General features: G+C 37.2%; 2 protein-coding genes across 2 annotated transcripts in view; one reads left to right on the forward strand and one right to left on the reverse strand.

The window, feature by feature from the left end:
* Positions 1 to 8605, forward strand: part of LOC139691381 (DNA-binding protein P3A2-like) — a 31109-nt gene extending 22504 nt beyond the window's left edge. The window contains exons 9-10 of the mRNA XM_071589181.1: positions 3424 to 3598; positions 7674 to 8605. Of these exons, the coding sequence (XP_071445282.1) occupies positions 3424 to 3598; positions 7674 to 7705 (207 nt within the window). The 3' untranslated portion in view covers positions 7706 to 8605. The remainder of the gene's footprint in view (positions 1 to 3423; positions 3599 to 7673) is intronic.
* A 3058-nt stretch (positions 8606 to 11663) lies between these two features.
* Positions 11664 to 22252, reverse strand: LOC139691353 (centromere/kinetochore protein zw10 homolog). The gene is made up of 10 exons (XM_071589131.1): positions 22139 to 22252; positions 21875 to 22071; positions 20948 to 21761; positions 20508 to 20647; positions 20226 to 20332; positions 19646 to 19821; positions 19372 to 19575; positions 13292 to 13414; positions 12998 to 13131; positions 11664 to 11982 (listed from the first exon to the last, which is right to left on the reverse strand). The coding sequence occupies exons 1-10, from the start codon at positions 22173 to 22175 to the stop codon at positions 11776 to 11778; spliced, it is 2139 nt and encodes a 712-aa protein (XP_071445232.1). The 5' UTR covers positions 22176 to 22252; the 3' UTR covers positions 11664 to 11775.
* Positions 22253 to 22392: the final 140 nt, after the last annotated feature.

A 22392-nucleotide genomic window follows, 5' to 3' on the forward strand; every position in this document is an offset into this window, starting at 1 on the left:
ATGTCTTGGGCGGATCCATAGGCAATGTTCAAGTCCTCCGCTATTTCTCTGATGGTTAATTTGCGGTTATTGACCAACATTTATTTTACTTTATCAATTTTTTCACCGACTTTCGATGTCGATGGTCTGCCACTGCGTTCATCATCTTCGATTGACTCACGACCACTTCTGAACCGCTCGTGCCACTGGTAAACGACCGTTTTTTTTAGAGAATCGTTGCCGAAACACTTTTCCAACATTTCCAACGTCCGTGCGCCACTAAATCCGTTTTTTACGCAAAATTTAATACAAGTTCGTTGTTGCAAATTTAAATCCATTTCTGCAATTGTAAAAAATCGCCAACACACACAGAGATAGATGTACTCTTGGCTACGTAACTTTTGCAAATGTCAAGTTATGACACTAAGATTTAAAGGGAATATCAACAACAGATGTACCAATTTAACAAAAAAACAGAACTCAAATCGGAACGATGGGAGCGCCACACAGTGGTTATTCCGGGAACTTTTTGATCAAGGTAGTAGATCTGGACACAGAAAGAAAGTCGGTTGAAAAAGTGTCATCTAGAAATGATAAATATAATGTCCACTTGTTGTCTCCAAAGTAGCATGAATGAATTGGTACATTCTTTGCATTGGGGGATACATGGAGCGACAGAAAAAATAAGAAAATCAATTAAAGATGATTCTTAGGCTTCCGCGAGGTCTATCTGATGAATTCATGCTGCTTCCGGGAATAACTGTCGCATAGGTGAGTTGATGGACCACTGTTTCGCTCCCAATCCTGGAGGCATCTTCAGGTCAAAGTGATCTGCGTTGCAATTTGGCCACCATATATAGTAGACACTGGCTGGCCAGGAGCTCTCTGATTGGCTCTTTCTTGGCGACAAATGGGAATAACCCTTTCCCTTGCAGGAGCCAGGGTGTAGCTCTCCTCACTGTTGATCACAGCACGATCTTTTATTTCATTTTATTACAAAAAATCGTTTCTTCAAAAGAAACCCAACTGGGAAAATTTTTACCTTCCTTTGCGATCGAGTTCATCGCACCTACACCATCTCAGATGCCGAATCACTCCCATCAGAAAAGAGATATCTCATCTCAGCACTGGTGAAAACGGATATCCTCAACAATTTGTCCAAAAAAGGACCGCCGAAAAAGAAATGGAATTGATGGTAGATGGGATTCTGGCCAAGAAACAGCGCAAGGAGTAGCCTGAAAAAGAAAAACCAACGAAATATGCTACCACCCCGTATGTTGCCTGAACGGCTGAAAAGATAAGTAAGCTGCTACGAAAGCATAATGTAACAACTAGGTTCTCTATGGCAAGAAAAATCAGTGACATAATACCTAAGCCACCAAATCCCTGATCTCATGCACGAAGGTGTATATGAGATAAAGTGCATGTGTGGGAAGTCCTACATTAGCCAAACAGGACGGTCCATCAGATGCAGGACCAAGGAGCACCAAAGGACCACAGATAAAAAACAGTTCTGACTCTCGGCAATCGCTGAACATGCATGGTCGAAATCCGGACACATGATCAATTTTGATCTAGCAAGAGTGCTGGCAAGAGAAGGGCATTATTTCCAGAGACTGATGAGAGAAGCAGTTGAAATAATAAAGAATCCAAGCAATTTCAACCATGAGGACGGCTGCACCCTGGCTCCCACATGGAAAAGGGTGATTCCTATTGGCCACCAAGTAGTAGTTTTGAGGGGAGGCGACCGACAGCTAAGGTCATTTGCGCCATAGGGGATGGATAGGAAAGGATGAAGGGTGGAGAGAAACCCGGCGTCGGCATTAGCCTACTCTTTACGAAAGGCGCCAAGGGGTCCACAGTTTAACGTCCCATCCGACGGACGGCGTACTCACTCAAAGTGCCCTCCACAAAGCACCTCAAGTAGGGATCGAGATACCTCTGAAAAATATTCAACACCGCCGGGATTTGAACCCGCGCCCTCAGGGTGGGAAGCCTTGGCCACCAAGAAAGAGCCAATCAGAGAGCTCCTGGCCAGCCAGCGTCTCCTATATATAGCGGCCGAATTGCAACGTAGATCTCTTCGACCCGAAGATGCCTCCAGGACTGGGGACAACAATTGTCTATCAACTCACCTACGTGATGGTAATTCCCAGGGGCAGCATGAATTCATCAATTAAAGATGAACAAATATTAACTTGTACTGAAAAATATATAGTGATGAACATCAGATAAACTAGGACTTGACAGGGCTGACACTGTTGGTCTGAGGTGGAGAGCAAGTCATGTGAACTAATTGCAGAGACACTCATTGCTAGTGGCTGAGCCCTGAGTGTGAGATTGGCATAGTTTGAAGAAATGTACTTACCAAATAAATGTGTATTGATATTTTGTCTACTAGACATCTCTTCAAAATCATGTGTTCATTTTCAAAACTCCTGTTTAATCAGCTGGAACTTACATTCTAAGAATTCTATTAGAAAATGAAAAAAAAAGATCATGAGGGTTTAAACTTTGAAAAGGGGGTGATATTTGACCCATGTGGCTTTTTAAGTGGCGGTGGTGGTATTTCTGACAGTGAACTGGTTTTTTTTATATTGCACACAGTTTCTGCATGAAATCTTTTCTGTTGATTAAACTCATTTCTAGAGGAAATCCATTCCTTAACAGCATTATTCCTTGTGTGCAGTGTATTATTTGTGCATTCATTTATTGTGTGATGTGGAAAAGGATTTCATAAATGTGATATTGTTAAATGGAATGAAAAGAACGTAAAACTAGATAGTTGAACTGATGTGTCAGGTGTGCAATTTTTTTGCCAATATTATTTTGTAATCCAGTAAGCATACCCATAAACCTAAAGTGGTGACAATGATCCATCTTTGGTCCATTGTTTCTTGACAGTTATAAATAAAAAAACAAATTGACTCAGTATCATAAACTATTGAAAGAGAGTGACTGATGAAGCATGAATAATTTAGATGCAATTGTTTACGGGCAGGCTAAGAAAAGTGTGCATTACTTATGTAATTAATAACATATATGTGAGTGTTATGTATACAATTTTTTATTACTTGTGTGTTGGGATAAAGGGTGCACAGATTCCATGGGTGAATTACAAAGGTAAACCTTTTTAGGTTGATTTGTGCTCCCTCTTTATTATTCTCACTTAAAACTTGATGAGGGGATTAACAGGTTTAATCAGGGGATTTTAACAGATTTGGGAGTACTTACCAGTGATTATTTGTACTTGGGTGACTTTGATTTGATGTGTGGCAGTAAATGATCTATTCATGTTATAGCCTTTCATTCATGTCTTTGCAATTCCCATTGTTTCCCTTCAATAAAAAGTTTGAAATACATTGTAGCAGTTGGGATGTAATATGAGCAGATTTTTCAACTTGTAATTGGATTGCAAGGGAAACCTTATGTATCTTGTTGCAGGTGATAGCAGTGGGTGGTCCGGGTGAGAGCACTGGTGGTGGTGTTGTCGTTGGCGAGCAGCAGCAAGTCCTGCAGGTGCTGTCAATAAAGGACGCATCCACGCTCCTTGCGTCAGCAGCGGCTGCCGCCAGGGGAGCAACAGTCGAAGTCAAGGATGAAGTATCGGAAGTGCTAGGTGACTGAACAACTTAATGGTGTGTTTCGTCTGTATTAGAGGATCTTTAGACATCCATGTTTGTGCATGTTTGCGAGACCATTAGTTCTCCCTCATGAATTACAATTTGGAATCGATGTAAATTAAAATGAGAACCATGAGCAGATATTTTTTTTGGGAATTATTTTCAAGCCAGGATAAAAAGACTTTTTTTGTCAATTCATGTGGAATAATGGCTGTTTTCACTTGGGAATATCATCCACGCTAATGAAACTTAGGGAAATTTAGAAATTAGATTTGTTAGAAATTAGAATGTTAGTCCCTCCAAAATCTCAAAAAGTGCTTACATCAGATGACAACATGAACACATCGCATGTCTTCTGTCTAGCTCACCTCACTTTTTGAGACTTAAAAATGCTTATGTTTAATATTTTTTATTGAAAAAAATCAGGCTCTAGTCTGAACATAGTGAAAGGATGAGGAATTCGGAAACTGATAACCTGTAAAAGAATTTAACTAGGTGAGCCCTTCTATGGCAAATTGCAATCATAAATGAAATAGCATTATCTAAGGGTATGTAATATGTATGATGATACCTTTCATTTCTTCTATATTATGAAAAATCAAGTACAGTAAACTCTTGATTATCTGTGTGTTTGGATTATCCATTTGCAAATTATCCATGCGATAAGCTATTCCCAGCACCTTGAAATTTTAATAAAATTACAATCGTAAAGATAATTAAGAGCTTCAAAACTTCAATATACTTGTTTAAAAATACTAATAAGTTTTAAATATTGGGCTCTCTGAAAAGATTTAAATTTCACATAATCAAAAGTTATCAATAATATTTAGTATTTAAATTTAAACATTTTTGTACCATCCACACTTTCTCATTATTGTTTCCCTTATGCATCTACATCTACTTAATACCCCGCAAGCCGCCTCAAGAGTGTGTGGCAGGGGGTGTAAGGACACCAAACGTAATTTAGAAAAGAAAAAAAACCCACAAATTCTCAGGGCTAATGAACACCCTTGTGTTCATTAGCCCTGAGAATTCCACATTGTCCTTTAAGGTGGGCAAATACAAAGTTTTATTAAGCAACTAATGAGTCATTAACTCTCTCCACTGCATTATTTTAATCTGTATCATACATGGTTTATATAAAAAGTATCTAGAAAAGTTTGGGAAAATAGATTTATTTCAGATATTGTTACAATGCCTCAACACTTTTCAAAGTGCATCACTTGTTCGAAGAAACACTTTGCCGGTGGCTTTTCTAGACTCGAAGGCTCCCTGGTAGGTGAATTATGGAAGGTCCTGAAGGGTACTTGTACAAGCTTCTTTGATGGCACTTAGGGTCCTTTGAGGGAAGTATTTCACTTTTGGGAATAGGAAAGTTGCTAAGCTGTTGCTAAGTCGAGATTGTAAATAGGTTAGGGAATTGTTGCAATGCCATAGCCGAAGATCTTCGCAAGCAGACACTCGACTCTGCTCCTGGTCATCGGTCAAGACCTTCAGCATGACGAGTTTAGTGCAGATATTTTGCATTGCCAAATTTTCAGGGATAATGGTGGGCACTGTCATATTATCAAAACCAATACTATCTGCAATAATGTGCACACTTATCGATGGTCTGTAATCAGCACTTAATGAACAGATCAGGAAAAAATTGAAACCAATACTTTTTTTTATAAACATTGTATGATAAAGATGAATCCATAATGGCAATTTTATTTTAAAATTCTTCTTTTGCCCCAGTCATTTGTTTTTCCCTGGCCTAAGAAATTGGTTCAGCCTTCTGAGGAAAATAAACTCTGCTATTCACTTGATGACAGTGCTGTGTTCTTGTAAAACTATAATTCCAATCTTAAAAAATGACTGAAACATGGAAAAATATGATTTCCATTGCTATAAAAAACTGAAATAAATCACTGGAAGGCTGAGTTTCCGTTTATATCTGTCTATGTAATGACCATATTTTCTACCTATTTTAGTTATCTTTGTTTATTGGTTAACAGTGCTTCATAATACATCCATTAGCACATGGGCAATCAAGAGTTTACTGTATATTAATGGCACTCTAAGCAAATGCTTTCCCAATGCCTGATGCCTGATGCCTGATGCCTGTTGCTGATACTTAACAAATCAATACATAGTAAATTTTCATTTTATGCAGCATATAAATGAATTCCATTTTCTATAAAGTTCTGCGCAGTAATTAGCTAGCTCAAATTAGAAGTTTGATTCATGCTCATAATAATTGAGTTAATTAATTTAAAAACAGTCCACTTAGTATATGTATATAACCATTATGATTTACATGGGTTTGGGACCAGGCCCGTAAACGCATAGATGAGTCTGTAAGTATCAATTTTGATTTTCACAGATATGTGAGTAAATGACATTTGTTGTCTCCAGCGTAACTATGGTATTTATATAACATATTCAAATTTAATAATTGACTTTGTAATTCCACTCACGTTTTATTTAAAACACGACCCAGGTTTTGACGTTGAACGTCATCATCAGGGCTGATGATGATGTCCAAGGTAGCTAGAATTGCTACAGCATTAATGTTAAGAGAGTCATTTGACAGTGTGTGCACATGTTCAAGAATTTCACATTGCAAAAATAATTAGCCTGGAATGGAACCCAAACACTTGTGCCTTCATTTCTGTCAGAGTGGTTTAGCCGGTCAAACTGCCATTTTGTCCTCTTGAACTCTGTGGATTCGTTTAGGGCTTTTGTAATGGAACATATCACAATGAGTCATCATATCTGCAGCATCACAAAGTAATCATGGTTGGGCATTAGCCTGATATCGAAAGAAACAGTGGGTAATAACAAAATAATGACTCAGCTGTGTCACCTGATAGTGAGTGTACACAAATGAAGCTTTCACATTGCAAAAATTATGACTTTTAAGTAATGAACTTAGAAGGGGGTATCATAAAAATCTAATTATTGCAAAAAATAATCAAGGTAGAAAGTTAATTTTAAAATGTTATTCTTAAGACTTCTTTGCATAGTCTCCTTCTAGATTTAAGCATTTCTCCCTGCATTTCTTGACCTTTCGAAGACCGCTGTTGTAGAACTCAGCAGATTGCTTTGAAAACCATTTGTACACCTCTTGAATGATGCCATTTGTGCTGTCAAATCTCTGACCCAAAATTGGTTTTGAGTTTTGGGAATGAGAAAAAGTAGTTAGGGGCAAGATCTGGAGAATAAGGCAGATGTGGCCAAATTTCAAAGCCACACCATTGTGCCATGGTCACAAATGGAGCTTGTGCCGTGTTTACTTCTAAAAAGGAGTGGCTTGTCATGGAACCTAGTATGCTGACACCTTTGAAATGTGCAGTTCCACATTAATAATTTTCCACGTACTGTCGTAGCTAAGATCGGTCTCATTTATTATCTTATGGATGGTTGCTCTTTGGTCAACTAAGATAAAGTCCGCCACTTTCTTTGCTGTGGCATCATGGTCTGTGAGTGATGGTCTATCACTTATAGGATGATCGTCTGTGATGCAGAAGTGGCTAGTTGAAAAATTCCTTTTTTCACCTCAAACTGTGTCAAATGATGGGTTAACAACAGCCATCATTTCAGTGTGGATATACCAGGCACTGTAAACTTTCAAATGAGGGAACTTGATCACGCTGTTAGCCACTATCATCTCCATACTCTTAGTTACTTCAATCTATGGCTGCTTTAAAAAAATGTAACAATGTTAATGGCTGTAATTCATAACATTATGCACTGAAGGGTCAAATAACATGCAGAATAAATTTTTTTCTTGATATCTCCGTTATTTCTAAGTAACAATAATAACAACTTAAAAACAAAACCCCGACATACATGTATATTACTTTGTGACATTAATGCTTGAAAACAAAACACTCATATAATGGTCCTGTCACACTTCATATAGTCTATTCTCCCTTCCCAATGCCATAGTTTGATGTGCAAAGTGGGAATAATTTATTTTCGTTCCATTAATGAATTGCCTTTGTATTTTGCTACCCTGATGCACATGCTTGCTTCTGGATGTCTTCAATTTCATGTTTTCTCATGACTTTACTCATTACTTTGCAGGTATGCTCAAGGATCACTTTATGAGGAGCTAGAGTGATGTGTGGACTGCCCTTAACTGTAATCACAATGGAACTGAGGCTGTGTGCCCTTAATCATCGTACACTTTCCAATTTTTTGGACACCAAGTGTAAACCAAAATGGGAAGTGGAGTGAACGTGCAATCATATTTCAATCGATAGTGTTATGTCATGATTAATAATGTTAAGTGAATGCTTACAAACTTCAACTTTACCCCATTGTACTCCAATATTCTCAGGTGTCCTCTGTCATGGGATTAGCAACCAAAAAATCGATTTATTTAATGTTGGTAGAATATCATTATGTGTGTGTGGATCAAAAGATGAAATTTGCACAACTTTTTTGAAAGTGTCAATGGAATTTTGTGCCAAAGTGGAGTGTATTGTTGTAGTTAGTTACCATTTCAATGTCATACTGTTGAGTCTTAATGTTTTTTCCTGTTGTCTTGTGCCGGAAATGTAATTCTACATTCTGAAAAATCGGCTTTTTTAATATTTTTGTGACGTTGTGATGTATTTTTTTGTTAGATGTCATGAATTCCCATGTGTCAGTGAGGGTGAGGTAAGATTGAGTATGTATTTGTAAATTATGTTGAATATTTCTGTAAGTATTAGACTAGTCAATTTTTGTAACTGCTTTTAGCAGAAACAGAAAAAATCAGTGTAATTGATCATGAGCTGACTGACTGGTTCACGATTTGTTGCCAAGTTCAGTTTAAAGTACAAGTTATGATTTTAAAACTGTCAACATGCACTGGTATGCAGTGTTTGTCATGATTACTCGGTTTGTATACTAAAATGAAAATTAATTGAATTGACAACAAAAATATTTGTAGTCATTGACAATTTACTCCCAAAATGATGAGCTTAGTGCAACTCAAATGGTTGGATTTGACAGTGCCACAGAATCATTTCTTTATGTTTTAAAGATGCAAATACAGTAGCAATTTGAAATTTGCTAAGAAATTATTTCCGAGGGATCAAATTTAAATGATTTCCATTAGTGAATAATTCTCAAAGCGAATCGTATATCTCTTTACTGGATTGCTCAGTATACTTATAATTGCAATCTGGTAAATTAAATTAAAGCCAAGCTTGATTAAAATAATTTGGGTGTGTAATATTAAGGAATTGCACAAGCATGAGAGTAATGGTGGAGTACAAAGTCCTTTACATCTGATAAATTCACAGCACATAACCTCCATTGATCGTAATTGGTCCCGTAAACAAATTCGTCATACATAGTTCATTTATTTCTTTTGCATACTAAATTGAAATTGCTTCAATACAGAACCTTGAAGGGCAACATCAGAGAAAAAAAAAACCTGCCGGAGGAATGAGGTGTGACACCATGTTATAATAAAAAAAAATGCTTTGGCACAGTATTGATTAGCATAGTTCTTGGCATGTTTTGGTGATATTTGAGCATAGTATGATGAAATGAGAGCATTTTTCCACTGTTAACGGTGTAAAAGTATTTTTATTGGTCATTAATATTTAATGAACTAAGTTTTCCTTTGTTAAATCAAAGGTATTTTATGATGGACTAGATCAATAACCTTTCAAATAAAAAATTGTTTCATTTTTGTTGTCTAAAGGGCTCAAGATACTATTGCTTTCTTGATGTATGGCAAATGTAGTGGCATTCCCATGCCAGAATTATTTTTAGGGAAACGATAACATTTCCTGTCCTAACTGTTGGGGATGCATAGGTATTTCAAAGATTCAAGATTATGTACTCTATAGTGAAATAAGGTCCAGGGGGTAGAGTGTTGGACTATTGACCGAAGGGCCTGGGTTCGATTCCCGGGCTAGCCTCTCTGAGCACCTGCAGCTCCACCCAAGCTATGTAATTTATTGGGTATCAGATCTTCCTGGGAAACCATAACCGGCCCAGGGAAAGGAACTGGCCCACCCCACCCTCATGTGTGGATTTCGGATGCCGTTGGGCTTGGTAGTGGGCAAACTCTTATCACCACCTACCAAACCGACCTTCGGGTTGATTACTGTGTTTAGTGAAATTGGCATTTGGTTGTTACATTCACTAATGAAACAATTATTTTTTAGTGGCACTTCTTGCATAGTTTAAAGATTCGCAAAGATCCTGAAACTTGCCCAATTTTAGTAATTCATTGACAAAGCATGAGTGATATTTTTGTATGTTGAAACAGCCTAGTAATCCTTTCCCTATGGCCCAAAATACCTCTTGCCTGGGTTTAGCAATTAATGGCTTGAAATCAGCCTCATCAGATGGGTTAGTGAAGGAGGAGAAATGGTTGTTGCAAGGTAAGATAGATATAAAACTGTGATAATGTGTCCAAATGCTGATTAGAATGACCAAGGGTACTGTTGGTTTTTTTGGTTCTATTATATGGATCCTGAATTTCAGGCAGTTCCGTTTTGAAGTTTAATGATCTGTTTGATTTACGAGGTAGCCTTAGATTTGTTGCTCGTTCATATAAAATATAGTGTGTGAACATTGTGTGAATGTAGTGAACATTGTGTGTCATATGGCAGTAACTAGTATTATGTTACTAATTTCCATTTATTTTTAAATAGGGTTTTGTATCAAAGCTATCTATCTTCTCATTTTGAGTACATTTCAAGATACTTTTAATGAGGAGCAGAAAAAAATTATCAGTCATAACACAGGAGTAACCTTCATTTTGCATTTTTCGATCTACAACTGGCAATGAAATATCAAAAGTGGGTGATCTTAAAAGAGAGAATAGGAATATGAAAAATTGTGAGTGAAAAAAATAAGCTGAAAACTTCTGCTTAGAGAAAGATCTTTCAGTAACGGTTCAACTTCAATAGAGAACTAAATGCAAATACATACAAGTGTTCAGAGATGTGGAAGTTCATTACTCAAGTTTTCATAACTGAGTATTGTCGATAAATTATCATGTAACATGAGATTCTAGATGGCTAACTGATGGTATTTTAAAGATTACGGCACCATGTAAGAAAGGAAGTATTATTTTTACAAGTAAAAATATAGAAATTATAGAAGTATAATAGCCTGGAAGATACTATATTATAAGGAAACATAGTCAAGTAATGATGATCACAAGCCAATAGTAAATGATCATTATTTTGCAGTCTACCCTTTTGGGTGGATGCAAATTTAACACCCCACAGTTCCTAGCCTAGCAAGAAAACCTGATGCCCATACACTACAACAATCTACTTCATTTCTGCCTGCATTCTATCTCCTTCCATTCCATCCTTTAGTTACCTTTAACACTCAGTAGCCATAGCTTCAGTAAAATTTTCTCAAAAAGGGGGATTATGCAAAAAATGTGGCATTATTTATTAACATAGCATTGGAAAAATTACCTATTCAAAAGTAATGAGTTAGATAGCCAATTTTTTCTGTATGCTCCACATAAAAATTTTGGGCATTGGTTGGTGGATTAGGAAAACATAATTCCAAAAATTTGATTTCACGTTCTAAACCCAGGATTCTACTATAAGTATATTAATGGGTGATTTTTATTCATGTGGTTGGCCTGCCGTAACTTAAACTTCAGTTAATTAATCTTCCAATCATCGTAAGGAATAGCTGACTATAATTCCTTCATGGTAAGAGATCACTTATCGTATAATATTTATCATTGGTCTTGTTATCATAAGATAAATAAGGACAGTGGAAATATACATTGTGTTCTTCATTTAATGAACACCAACTTCCACAAAGTTGAGCCTGGAACAATTGAATAAATACGAGACAAATGTTCTTTTATTACAAATTCCATGAACAAAGCTTATAAAAACCAAGGTTGGTTTGATAGGCATATAACATCTGAAATACACCGGAGTAGGGAGACCAGTTTAAAAATCATGCTGCACATATAAATGGTAGAGCTTCAAGTTGAAAGGACAATAAAGAAAACTAGGATCTTTATGAAAATATATGCATGAATACTTCATGTTGGTTAGTACTTTATTAAACAAAGTAAGGAATATGTAACATTTTCACGACAAAATATTATTTATCACTTCATAACACAATACGATAATTGCTTTTCACAAAATATTTTACAGTCCCATTATGATCTTAAACAAAATCATTTGCAGTCACATTACTGAAGATTATTCAAAATGTACACCACATCATCATCTTCAAAGAAAGATCTGACTAATTTCTTCATTTCATCTATTGTGATACATGTAGCCAAGGGCCCATTGCCCTTTCTCCATTTGTGAATTATCTCAAATGAACTTCCTTCCAAAACCACCTTGATGGAATTCAATTTTTCCAGGTATTTGACCATTAATAATTCTTCTTTCTGTAATGTGAAATCAAACAAATACATTACAAAATTATTAGTCCCTTATTAGGGGCTTTGAGAGTCAAGGTTTTTCCTGTTCCATTTTCCCTTTATGGGCTACAATTTATTTGTGTATTTTTAAAACTTAAAAATCAGTGTTCCAATGTAATTATATACCCATATTTTTGTTTGGGAATAATATTATGGAGAGCAACTTCTAAATTACTGCCATCAACATTTTGGTCAATCTGAAGTGTTAATTTTGCATACGGATATAGGCATTGAAGTGCAAAGCAAAATCTGATCAGTATGCATATACAGTATGAATTGAGCGAATTATTTATTACAGATTTAAAATTTTTTTCGATTGGTGCAACAATAAATCAAATCCGTTTTCATGAATTCTCCACCTACAAACAATTTCAGCAACTGCCCCACTTGAAATAATCATAACAGCTCTCCTTTGCTTTATAAATCTTCATTACTCAAAGCTTACCCCAATCTGATAGTACAACCCAAAACCCATAGTTCACCACCATAACTGAGATGGCATTGGCATGAGGCAAGTGATAGTGGAACAGATTAGCCAACCAACATTTCTAATGTTCAGAATCACATCTTTATCACTTTGCTTTATGCCATAATTAGAATAGTGTTGCAACCCATTGCAGTTATTGTCAATCAAGAAAATAAAGATAAAAATGAAATGATTATAACATAAAGAGCAATAAAAACATTAAGAGGCAATTAAACAATGGATTAGAGGAAAAGAAACGATGGATTGCTGCAGTAACTTGGTTTCGGTTCATTAGTATTTTAATTGCCCCAACAGAAGGAGGTGCATCAAAAAACAAAATTCACCAACACAGAATTAACTGGATCAGCTTATTGTTTGCAATAAAAAAATATGAATCACAAGTCATGTGATGGGAATTTAAAAAAAAAGACATGATTATTGCAAGAGGAGTTCATGTGACATTTGGTGAGAAATATGCAATATAGAGAAGTGACAACAACAAAATAGTATACTCACAGTGAAGTTCATTTTTAAGTTAGTCATAATGTCCTGAATCAACACCCTCAGGGATGCAGCCAAATCAGGAGAGATTCTTTCAGTCAGAAAGATCTTCATTGTCCACTCCTTTATCACAGAGTAAATGATCTCCACTAAACAAATACGTAAAAATATAAAATTTTAAAAATGTCCAATGGCCAAAGAGGCCATTATACCTAAGCCTCATTAATAAAAGTTACACAGGTTGCAAAAATAATTTAAAACTATTAAATTTGTATTTAACAATTGATAAACCATAGCAATTATTCTTACCCATTACTTTCACATAAACATCATAAGCTAGTACATGCTCCCAAGTTGATTTTAAGATTTTAATCGTGTTTATGCACTCTTTAACAGATTCTTCATGCTTTGAGAATCCTTTTCTGCTTATTTCTGGAACAAAAAGGACACGGTGATAACTAACACCCAAAAAATATCCCATTAAGACAAAAATGTAATTTATGATACAGATAATTTAAATGCATCATAAAAATCAATGATTTGTTTTATATTGTTAAATGAGCTACTGAGCCCAATGTGCAGTATGTAAAATAACACTGAAGTGTTCCTGTGACCCTGATAGGTATACTGACGGGAGCTTGAACTCCCGATAGGACCATCCAGACCAGGCAAGTAAAGGGTAAGAACCAAGCAAAGAGTGACCCCTGTTCCTCCAAGTTGGAGTTTGAGTGTGGGGCTAAAATCCCACCCTAAAAACAACTCCATTGTTGGGAAAGCTTTTTCCTCAGAACAGGAAAGGAGCTATTGATGACATCTGAAAAATCCTCATGGACTCTAAAACGGAATGGGTTTTTGACCAAGGCAACCTGGATCGTAACAACCATGTTGCAGGCAGGGAAACTGGCAGAGTTTGCTGAGGTAGTACCGAGGTATTTAATGGATGTGGTGGCATTGCACGAGGAAAGGTGCATGATGGAAGGAGAGATAAGGGGAGATACTCCATGTTTTAAAGTGGGTCTGAAACGAGAACTGGACAACATGTAAGAGGTTTTGTGATCAGTGCTTTTATGAAACAAAACTACATTGGTTTTGAGTCACAGGGAGATACAGGACTTGTAGAAGGGGTAAGTTAAGGCGCAAAGGAAAATTTAGAAACATATCCATTATATCAGCTTATGCACCCACAGAGGATACCCATGATGAAGAGAAGAATGATTTCTATAATACATAGATTAGACGGAGACTGTAGTGCGATATATGAATGTAATGAGTCAATTCCCCTTGGAGACTTCAATGCAAAAATATGTGGAGAAGACTTTGTCCAAAATACAGCCGGAAAACACTCTCCACCATTAACAAATGGAAAGATGCCATGCCAGCTGGCAGAGGGTAATGTGCTGATAATTATAAGCACTTGTTTGGAATTTAACGATATACATAAAGGAACCTGGAGAGTTCTAGACACAGGAGTAGTCAATCAAATCGACTGTTTCCTGGTGCCCAGAAAGCATTCATCCTCCTTCATTGATGTAAAGTCTGCCTATGGCCCTAACTACGACTCAGATCATTACTTAGTAAAGGCTAAGTTTAGGAAGAGACTTGCGAATGTAGAATGCATTAAGGAACCCAAAAGAGCACAGTGTGCTGTAGAGAAACGAAAACAATTTTGTCACCCAGTACTAGGAGATCTGAGTAAGAAATTAGAAGAATGTCACCGGACATGACAGAATGATTCATTACAGAGAAACTGGTCAGGAATAAAAATGGCTATAGAAGTGGCTGCAAAGGAGACCATAGGGAATAAAAAGAGGGTGACAAATGGGTTTGATGAGGAGTGTAGAATAATCATAAAAAAGACAGAGAATAGAGACAGAATGTGCATGATTAAGAGGAGGACAATGCAGGAGAGTGATAAGTACAAGGTGTGATCAATAAAAGACCGGACTGATTTTATTCCATGCAAACCATCCAATGGATCAAAACGAGAAACAGTGCGCCATCTGGCGACACATCTGATGACTACAACGAGGGGTGTTGTGTTTCTTTATGTCAAGTTGTTACGCAGCAGCAGCGGTAAATATCTTAACCTGTTCATCGCCGCATGCAATGCCAGCAATGAAGGAGCTAGAGGAACAGTGTGAAATTTTGTTTCAAACTTGGCTAAAGTGCTATGGAGACATTGGGAATGATTCAGCAAGCCTTTGTTAATGAAGCTATATGAGTCGAAGCCAGTGTTTTGAGTGGTACAGTCATTTTAAATCAGGCAGAACCTCTACAGATGAAGATATGCAACCTTCCACTGCAACAGACCCCAACCATGCCAATTTGGTGCGGGCAAATCGCCGTTTAACTATCAGGGAGATAGCCGAGGAAGTGAACTTTAGTTTTGGATCCCGTCAGATGATTTTGACAGACATTTTGGGCATGATGAGTGTCACATCAAAATTTGTCCCGAAGGTGCTGACCGATGAACAGAGAAAAAAACATGTGGACATTTTTCAGGGACTTCTGGATTGAGCCAATGCTGACCCAGAGTTTCTTAAAACCTTCTTTTTGTTTCCAAGGTTAAGTTCAACCTTGAAAGGGCACCGATTCGACTCTATTTTGCAGACATTAAAACTAACTGTATGGCCCCTAAGGGAGGATCCCTAAGGCCGCCTACCAGATGGGGTTCGAGAGCTGGAAGAAACATTGGCAAAGGAGTGTTGTCAGCGCATGTACTTCGGGGGCGACTAGTTCAATTAAGCTGTATCTGTCAAAATAAACTAATTATAAAATCAGTCCTGTCTTTTTCTGATCACACCTTGTATAAAGAAAGTAAAAGACTAGCAAACAGAATATTGCGAAGAAAGATTTTTTAAAAAGCTACATGAAAAATATTGCATAGTCGAAAACCCAGAATGAAAGTAGAAAGTTATACCAGGCAACAAAATAAATGACAAAAGAGTCAAGGACAAGTACATGTTGTAAGGATGAGCTGGAAAGGTAATTCCTGCAAAGGAAGAAGTTCTGGGAAGATAGTCTGATTATTTAATAGAACTGTTGAATGTGAAATAAGGATATGAGTGATGGGTATGAGGGATATAAGGATATGAGACCAGGGATATGAGGGGAGTAAAGGGTCAGAGTATGTACATAAATGTAGACCCAGAATATGATATACATGTATGTAGATGCAGAGGAACTTCTTGGGAAACACCAATGTGGCTTTAGACCAGGAAGAGGTATAACTGACCAAATCTTTGTAATTTGAGACTATGGAGAAATGCTATGAATATAATATTGACCTTCATATGTTGTTTATTGTCTTGCAGCAAGCATTTGACAGCATTAATATAAAAAAGACGTTGAATGCCATAAAGGGATTTGGAGTAACAAATAAATTTATTAAACAGGTAGAGATCACCATGAAAGGAGTCCAGGTAAAGGCCTTTATTGGAGGAAAGACTAGTAGAGCTTTTGAGGTAACAATTGACATGCAACAAGGGGATTCTCTTTCTGCAGCCTCTGTATTATTTAATTAGCCATTTTATGAACAATAATGGAACTGAGATTGGGAGGGATATAAATCTGCCTTGACTTATGCTGATGATATTACACGGCTGGCAAGGAATATACAGGGTCGCACCCAAAAGTGGTAGGACTGATTTTCTCTGGCGCGAACGGAGCGGTGGAGGGGGGCCTGCCTGGCAGGGTAAAGTGGAGGGGGCTCTTAGCAACAGACCGACACCAACCTCAGTCGCCTGCGGGCTGCCGTTGAGTGGAACCACCGTTTTTAGTGAAGCAAGTTTTTTGTCCGCATCGAAAAACAAAATGAATCTGAATTTAGAGCAACGTTATTCCGTGAAGTTTTGTGCGAAACTCAGACGGCAACTGAGACCCTCGATATGATCAAGCAGGCTTATGGGGACACTGCCTCAAGCCATTCCACAGTATTTGAGTGGCACAAGTTGTTTAAAGGGGGTAGGGAGCTCGTTGAACACGACCATCGCTCCGGACGGCCGTCGACGGCAAGAAGCGACACGAATGTGGACAGAGTGAGGACACTGCTGAACACAGACCGACGCTTAACCAGTGAAGAAATTGCAGATCAGTTGGGTCTGTCTGCATCCAACGTATTATTTCACAGGATTTGGCCATGCGCAAGGTGTGCGCCAAGATGGTGCCGAAAATTCTGCCATGGCGCTCTCGTCGTCAGACAGCTCCTGGCCAAATACGGCGTTGCCACGTTGCCGCACCCGCCCTATTCTCCCGATCTGGCACCACCGGACTTCTTCTTCTTCACCCTGATGAAAAGACAGCCCAAGGGATGACGTTTTGACTCGATAAAGGCCGTTCAAGAGGCTTCGACGAGGGTCATCAACGGCATCCCCAAAGAAAATTTCCAGCGGGTGTAAGGGGAATGAGAGCAACGTTATACTAAGTGTGTAGCAGCTCAAGGAGCATACTTTGAAGATTATTAAGTCGATGTGAGTACATCATCAATAAAATTCTTGTAAAAAAATCAGTCCTACCACTTTTGGGTGCGACCCTGTAGGTTCCCTCAAGGAAATGCACAAGATACTAGTGCTCCAGACAAATCTTGTACAAACAATGAGTGCACAAATTGGCTTAGGTAATTTGAAAACAAATGGTTAACTCTAACAATTGAGGATGCACTTTGCCAGTTTTTCCTCAATCCTTACAGATATGCATGCATATGAGCTGATTTACTCAAATATACAGAAAAAATATTAATCAAGAAAAAGATAATATATATGGCTTATTGAAGGCATCTTTAATTGTTTCCCATTATTTCAGAAATAAATATGGATTTCAACAGCAAAAAACAGCGAAAGCATAGGATTTTGGAATGAGCAATGCATCAGACTAGAGAGATATTTCAGAGAAGATCTAATGGAACTACTCTTGATGTGATGTCTGAACTGCATGAGTGAGTCCACAAAATGTTCTGCATGCATCCATGATCTGTCTCTGAAGAGCTTAAAAAGAATAAACGCATGATGCATTTATTGCATTCACTTTTGATATGGCATAGTGAATTGATGTCGCATATCATTTCCTCGAGCAAATTTTGTCTCTCAATCGGGACAACTTTTTATGACAGTGAAGTTGTGGATAGGCAAAGTTGCAAGAATGGTGGGCTATTTCTGACAACAACTCCAAACATCACACGTTGATAAGAGACAGACAGTACCATGGAGAACCTGAGGTTAATGTTTAATTGACAAATGGGGTCCTTCTTTTCAAAAATGACAGTGGCTATGCACATTGAAATGTTGCAGCAGAAGACACAACAAGTATTGCAACACTACAGATAATATAATAATACATAAAAATAAATTCTTAAGTGTGACGAAGATTGTCACAAGAGATCATCACTTGAGTGTAGTGGATTGGCAAGTAACCAAGTATATACCCTATTTTTGAAATTCAGGATTCGATATCATCATCAGATCAGAACTTCAACTGAGTTGGCAACCAGTCATGCAATTGAATATTCACGTTTTCGAAGTTGAGGGCAGTCTACGATAGGTAGTATTCAAATTCACTTTACCCCTGATTGTGTCGTTATGGATGCGGGATCTTCATTTCCAAGATTCTAGATCAACTGTCCCACCTGCAGCTCTATAAAAATACATTGGAAATTGCTCAATCAATGAACTTTTATCCAGCTTGGAGAATCACTCTTTGTAGTTATGGTAATATATCAAAAATAGGAATATGTCGAGAAAATCTAATACTAGAAGTCTATCTAAAATGAGCAAACATCATTTTTCCTTGAGCAGTGTCCGAAGATAAAATGTTACTGGCAAAAGATGAAGAACTTTCTACTACCAAAATAATCAACCTAAATTCCGAAGAAACTGCGGGAGATGCCGCAACAGTAACTTTTTAACGGTGTCATCCGCTAATGTGCATTTCAATGCAACAATTTCAGAGTTTAAAAATTATTCGCCTTGACCAGGATTCGAACGCAGATCCCTTAAATGTCCGGTCCAGTGCTTAAGCCCGTTAAGCTATCGAGGCATCCTCTTAAACTCTAACCAGAAGGTTGGTTTGATAGGTGACAGTAGAGCTCACCAAGCACTAAACCCAACAGCTTGCGGAATTCACACCTTATTAGGAGTAATAAGGGGGGCCAGTTCCTTACTTCCTGTGCCACCTGTGGGTTCCCAGAAACATTTGGCACCCTTACAAAAATTGCAATGCTGGCTTGAAGCTGAGGGTGCACAGAGGCATTGTCCAGAATCAAACTCCGGCCCTCCAGTGAGTGGATCAGCCGTATACCCACTGGATCACCACCCCCACCACCCAAACTCTAAATGATTGTAATGATAGAGAATTCCATTCTAAAATTAATATTAATTTACTGGAGTGTTACTAACCTGATTCATTGATTTTCACTGTTAGCTGAGTAATTTGGCTCGTCACATAGCTTTGAAAAATGTTCATCCCAACATTCTGTATGCAAATAGCTTCTTCAGCAAATTTAATGATACTATCTCCCATTTGAGGAAAATGACCATCATACTTTGCACCCAGGGACACTATCCATTCACATAAATGTGAGCAGTTGTTGAATATAATTGCTGAAAGACTTGCCATTAGTGAAGGAGTAATAACTTTTGACTCAAATATAAATTCTAAAAATTCTCTTACCAGAGAAATGGGCACTGTTCCTGGCTAATTCTTCGCATTCTTCTGGTAGTGACATGGCATACATTTCAAAGATATTTTTCACAGTATACATTAGCTTGTAGCACTCAACGTTTTCTTTAGTTATAGCAAGTTCCAGCAACTGACTGACTTTGTCCATGATGTCCTGCGTTGACTTGCTAGAATTGAAAAATTCAAATTTATGGTCACAACTTAACACAAGTCGAGATCCTCAAGTGCAACCCTATCACAATTTTTCATTGAGGAATGTGCATTGAAAGATAACGGTGAATTCCTACATTGATTCGCATTGCACAGGGAAATACAACTGTTGCAGGGAAGTGAAAGTATGCAATGTATAGCCATTTAAGGAATAGAAGGATTCTGTCATAAACAAAAGAGCCTCCCTTAAGTGCTATAGCTTTTAATATCTCCATATATAATTGTGAATCAGCACTTGAAACATAAATGAAATACATAAATGCATATTAACAAACAAGGTTCACTTTGGAGTGCTGGCAAGAAATTCGATGAACACAAAAAACAGTCTTTTCTCAATCTCTCTCTCTGAAGGCGACCATACCTGATTATCAATTGATTCGGCATATTTTCCCATTTTTCTGATGCATCTTCACTTATTGGGCCCACTTTTTTAAAAATGCCCTTGTAGTACTGATGCTTAAGGGTTAACTGCAGGATAAAATTTTACTTCAACACAATCACTCAATAAGCAATGGTACTTACATCAACATTACAACTTATATAACAGGTTTCAGTAAAACTTGAATTAAAACTTACAATTTTTAATTAATCATGATATTCCACCATATCACGCATGAAACGTCTCTTTTTATTCATAACTTACCATGTGCTTCACAACAACAGTTTCAAAAATTTTCTTATGCATCATACTGTTAGCTTCTTCAAGGATGGCACAGTTTTTCAGATAGTCAAACATTTCATACGAATGCTGTCCCTGGCTAGAGACATCACACTGTATGAAACCTTTAAAAAAAATTGAAGCTAATTGATTACATACGAGTAAATCATACATTAATTAGGCTGGCAATGTATTGCAATGATTTATGAAAAAAGAGGGAAGTCACTTATTACTAAAAAAACTTTCATTCAATATCATTAACACTCTTTCGTAACAGCTAAGAAATCATAATAGAGCATATTACTTTCTGGTAACACAAGTAGAATTTAAACAGAAAAAAACCAAAGGGATAGTGTACCACATTAAAGCAAAAATAGTAACTACAGGGATTTAAATAATGATAGCATTGGGATGAATTAACTTACCTATTTCATGAAGGTATCTCTTCAACCCCTCTGTTGCTTTGACATCAGAAGAAAACGTTTCAAAGTCTTTGCTGTCAAAGAAACTCATCTTAAAAATGAGCTTACAGAATTTTCTATCTATGAATGTTCCAACCATATTTAGGAAATTACCATCCTCTGATATTTGGATGTTTACATTTTCATCAAGATACTCAAAGACAAGCTTACAATTGTGTAAAACCACGGCATACGTTGGACTCTGAGAATCTTCTTTGATCATTATTTCTAGATGTGCCATGGAAACCGAATAATTGACTTCCTTTGTAACAATACACTCATGCTCAATAAGAGGTTTGAATATCTGCTCCAGAAGCATTGACCCCCAAGTCTTGACCATGTGATCTTGTAAATCTACGTGCTTCATAGCCTCTACAGCCATCAAAAACCGTTTTTTATCGTCAAGGGAACTGTTCAAACGGACAACCTTAAGATTTTTCCCAGATGACCGAGGCATATTTTTTAAAGATATGAACTCGCGCCATATATGAGTCAAATCGTACATTAGAGAACCACAGAGGTTTGTCCATTCACGCTTCATAGCTTCAACGAGTGTGATAATTTCTGTACTGGCTTCCTCCGCTAACATAGTCCGAAACAATCCTAACTTCTTCGCACTTTCCAAAAAATCCCTGCTGTCATAATGCATCTTCGCATTAGACAAAGTACTATCCAAATCAGTCAATTGCTTCAGAATGCTCACATAACCTTTAACCTCTTCAATTGTCGCCGAAAGTGTTTCCAACTGAACCGCCGAAAAAGTTGGCGTAGGTTGTACCTAAAAAAACATAAAATCGATTAATGTCACATCCATTGTTCAGGAATTTCGTTTCAAATAAATAAATGAATATCAATAAAAGTTTCAAATACATAAACATCAGTCCATTTTACCTCCTCCAACGTTTGAGAAATTGCTCTGCAAGAAGTGTGAAGAATTTGAAAGGAAATAATGTACACAGTGGAATTAAGGGGTTTTATCAACTTTACATAATGGCATTCTAGGGCATCGATGTAATCATGTTTTAAAGATAATGCATCGTTTAACAAATTATAACTCTCTCTTTCAAGATCTTCTAAATCGACCCTCTCTGAAAAAAAGAACACACATTAATGTTACTGTTAGTCACAAGGATAAACAATATTTTTATAATCTACCTTTCTCGGCCAACACTTGAGCTACAAAAGAACTCATGTTTCATTAAATTTGGTTTCGCCTAATGGTCAACATATACGGAACCTTCCGACAAATCAAACACCTAACAACAGAACCTTCAGCCTCCCGCCAAATTGATGATACGAATTTCATTTTTCGTCTTGTTAAATTTTAAAATAAAAGGTACAGTCATTCATTTGACCGGATCATAGCTGAGCTGGACAAAAGTGATTAGTTTAGATTTGAAAGTTTAATT

This window comes from Hetaerina americana, unplaced genomic scaffold (genome assembly GCF_022747635.1).
Source record: "Hetaerina americana unplaced genomic scaffold, ioHetAmer1.1.p SCAF_33, whole genome shotgun sequence".
Classification (NCBI taxonomy): Eukaryota; Metazoa; Arthropoda; class Insecta; order Odonata; family Calopterygidae; genus Hetaerina; species Hetaerina americana.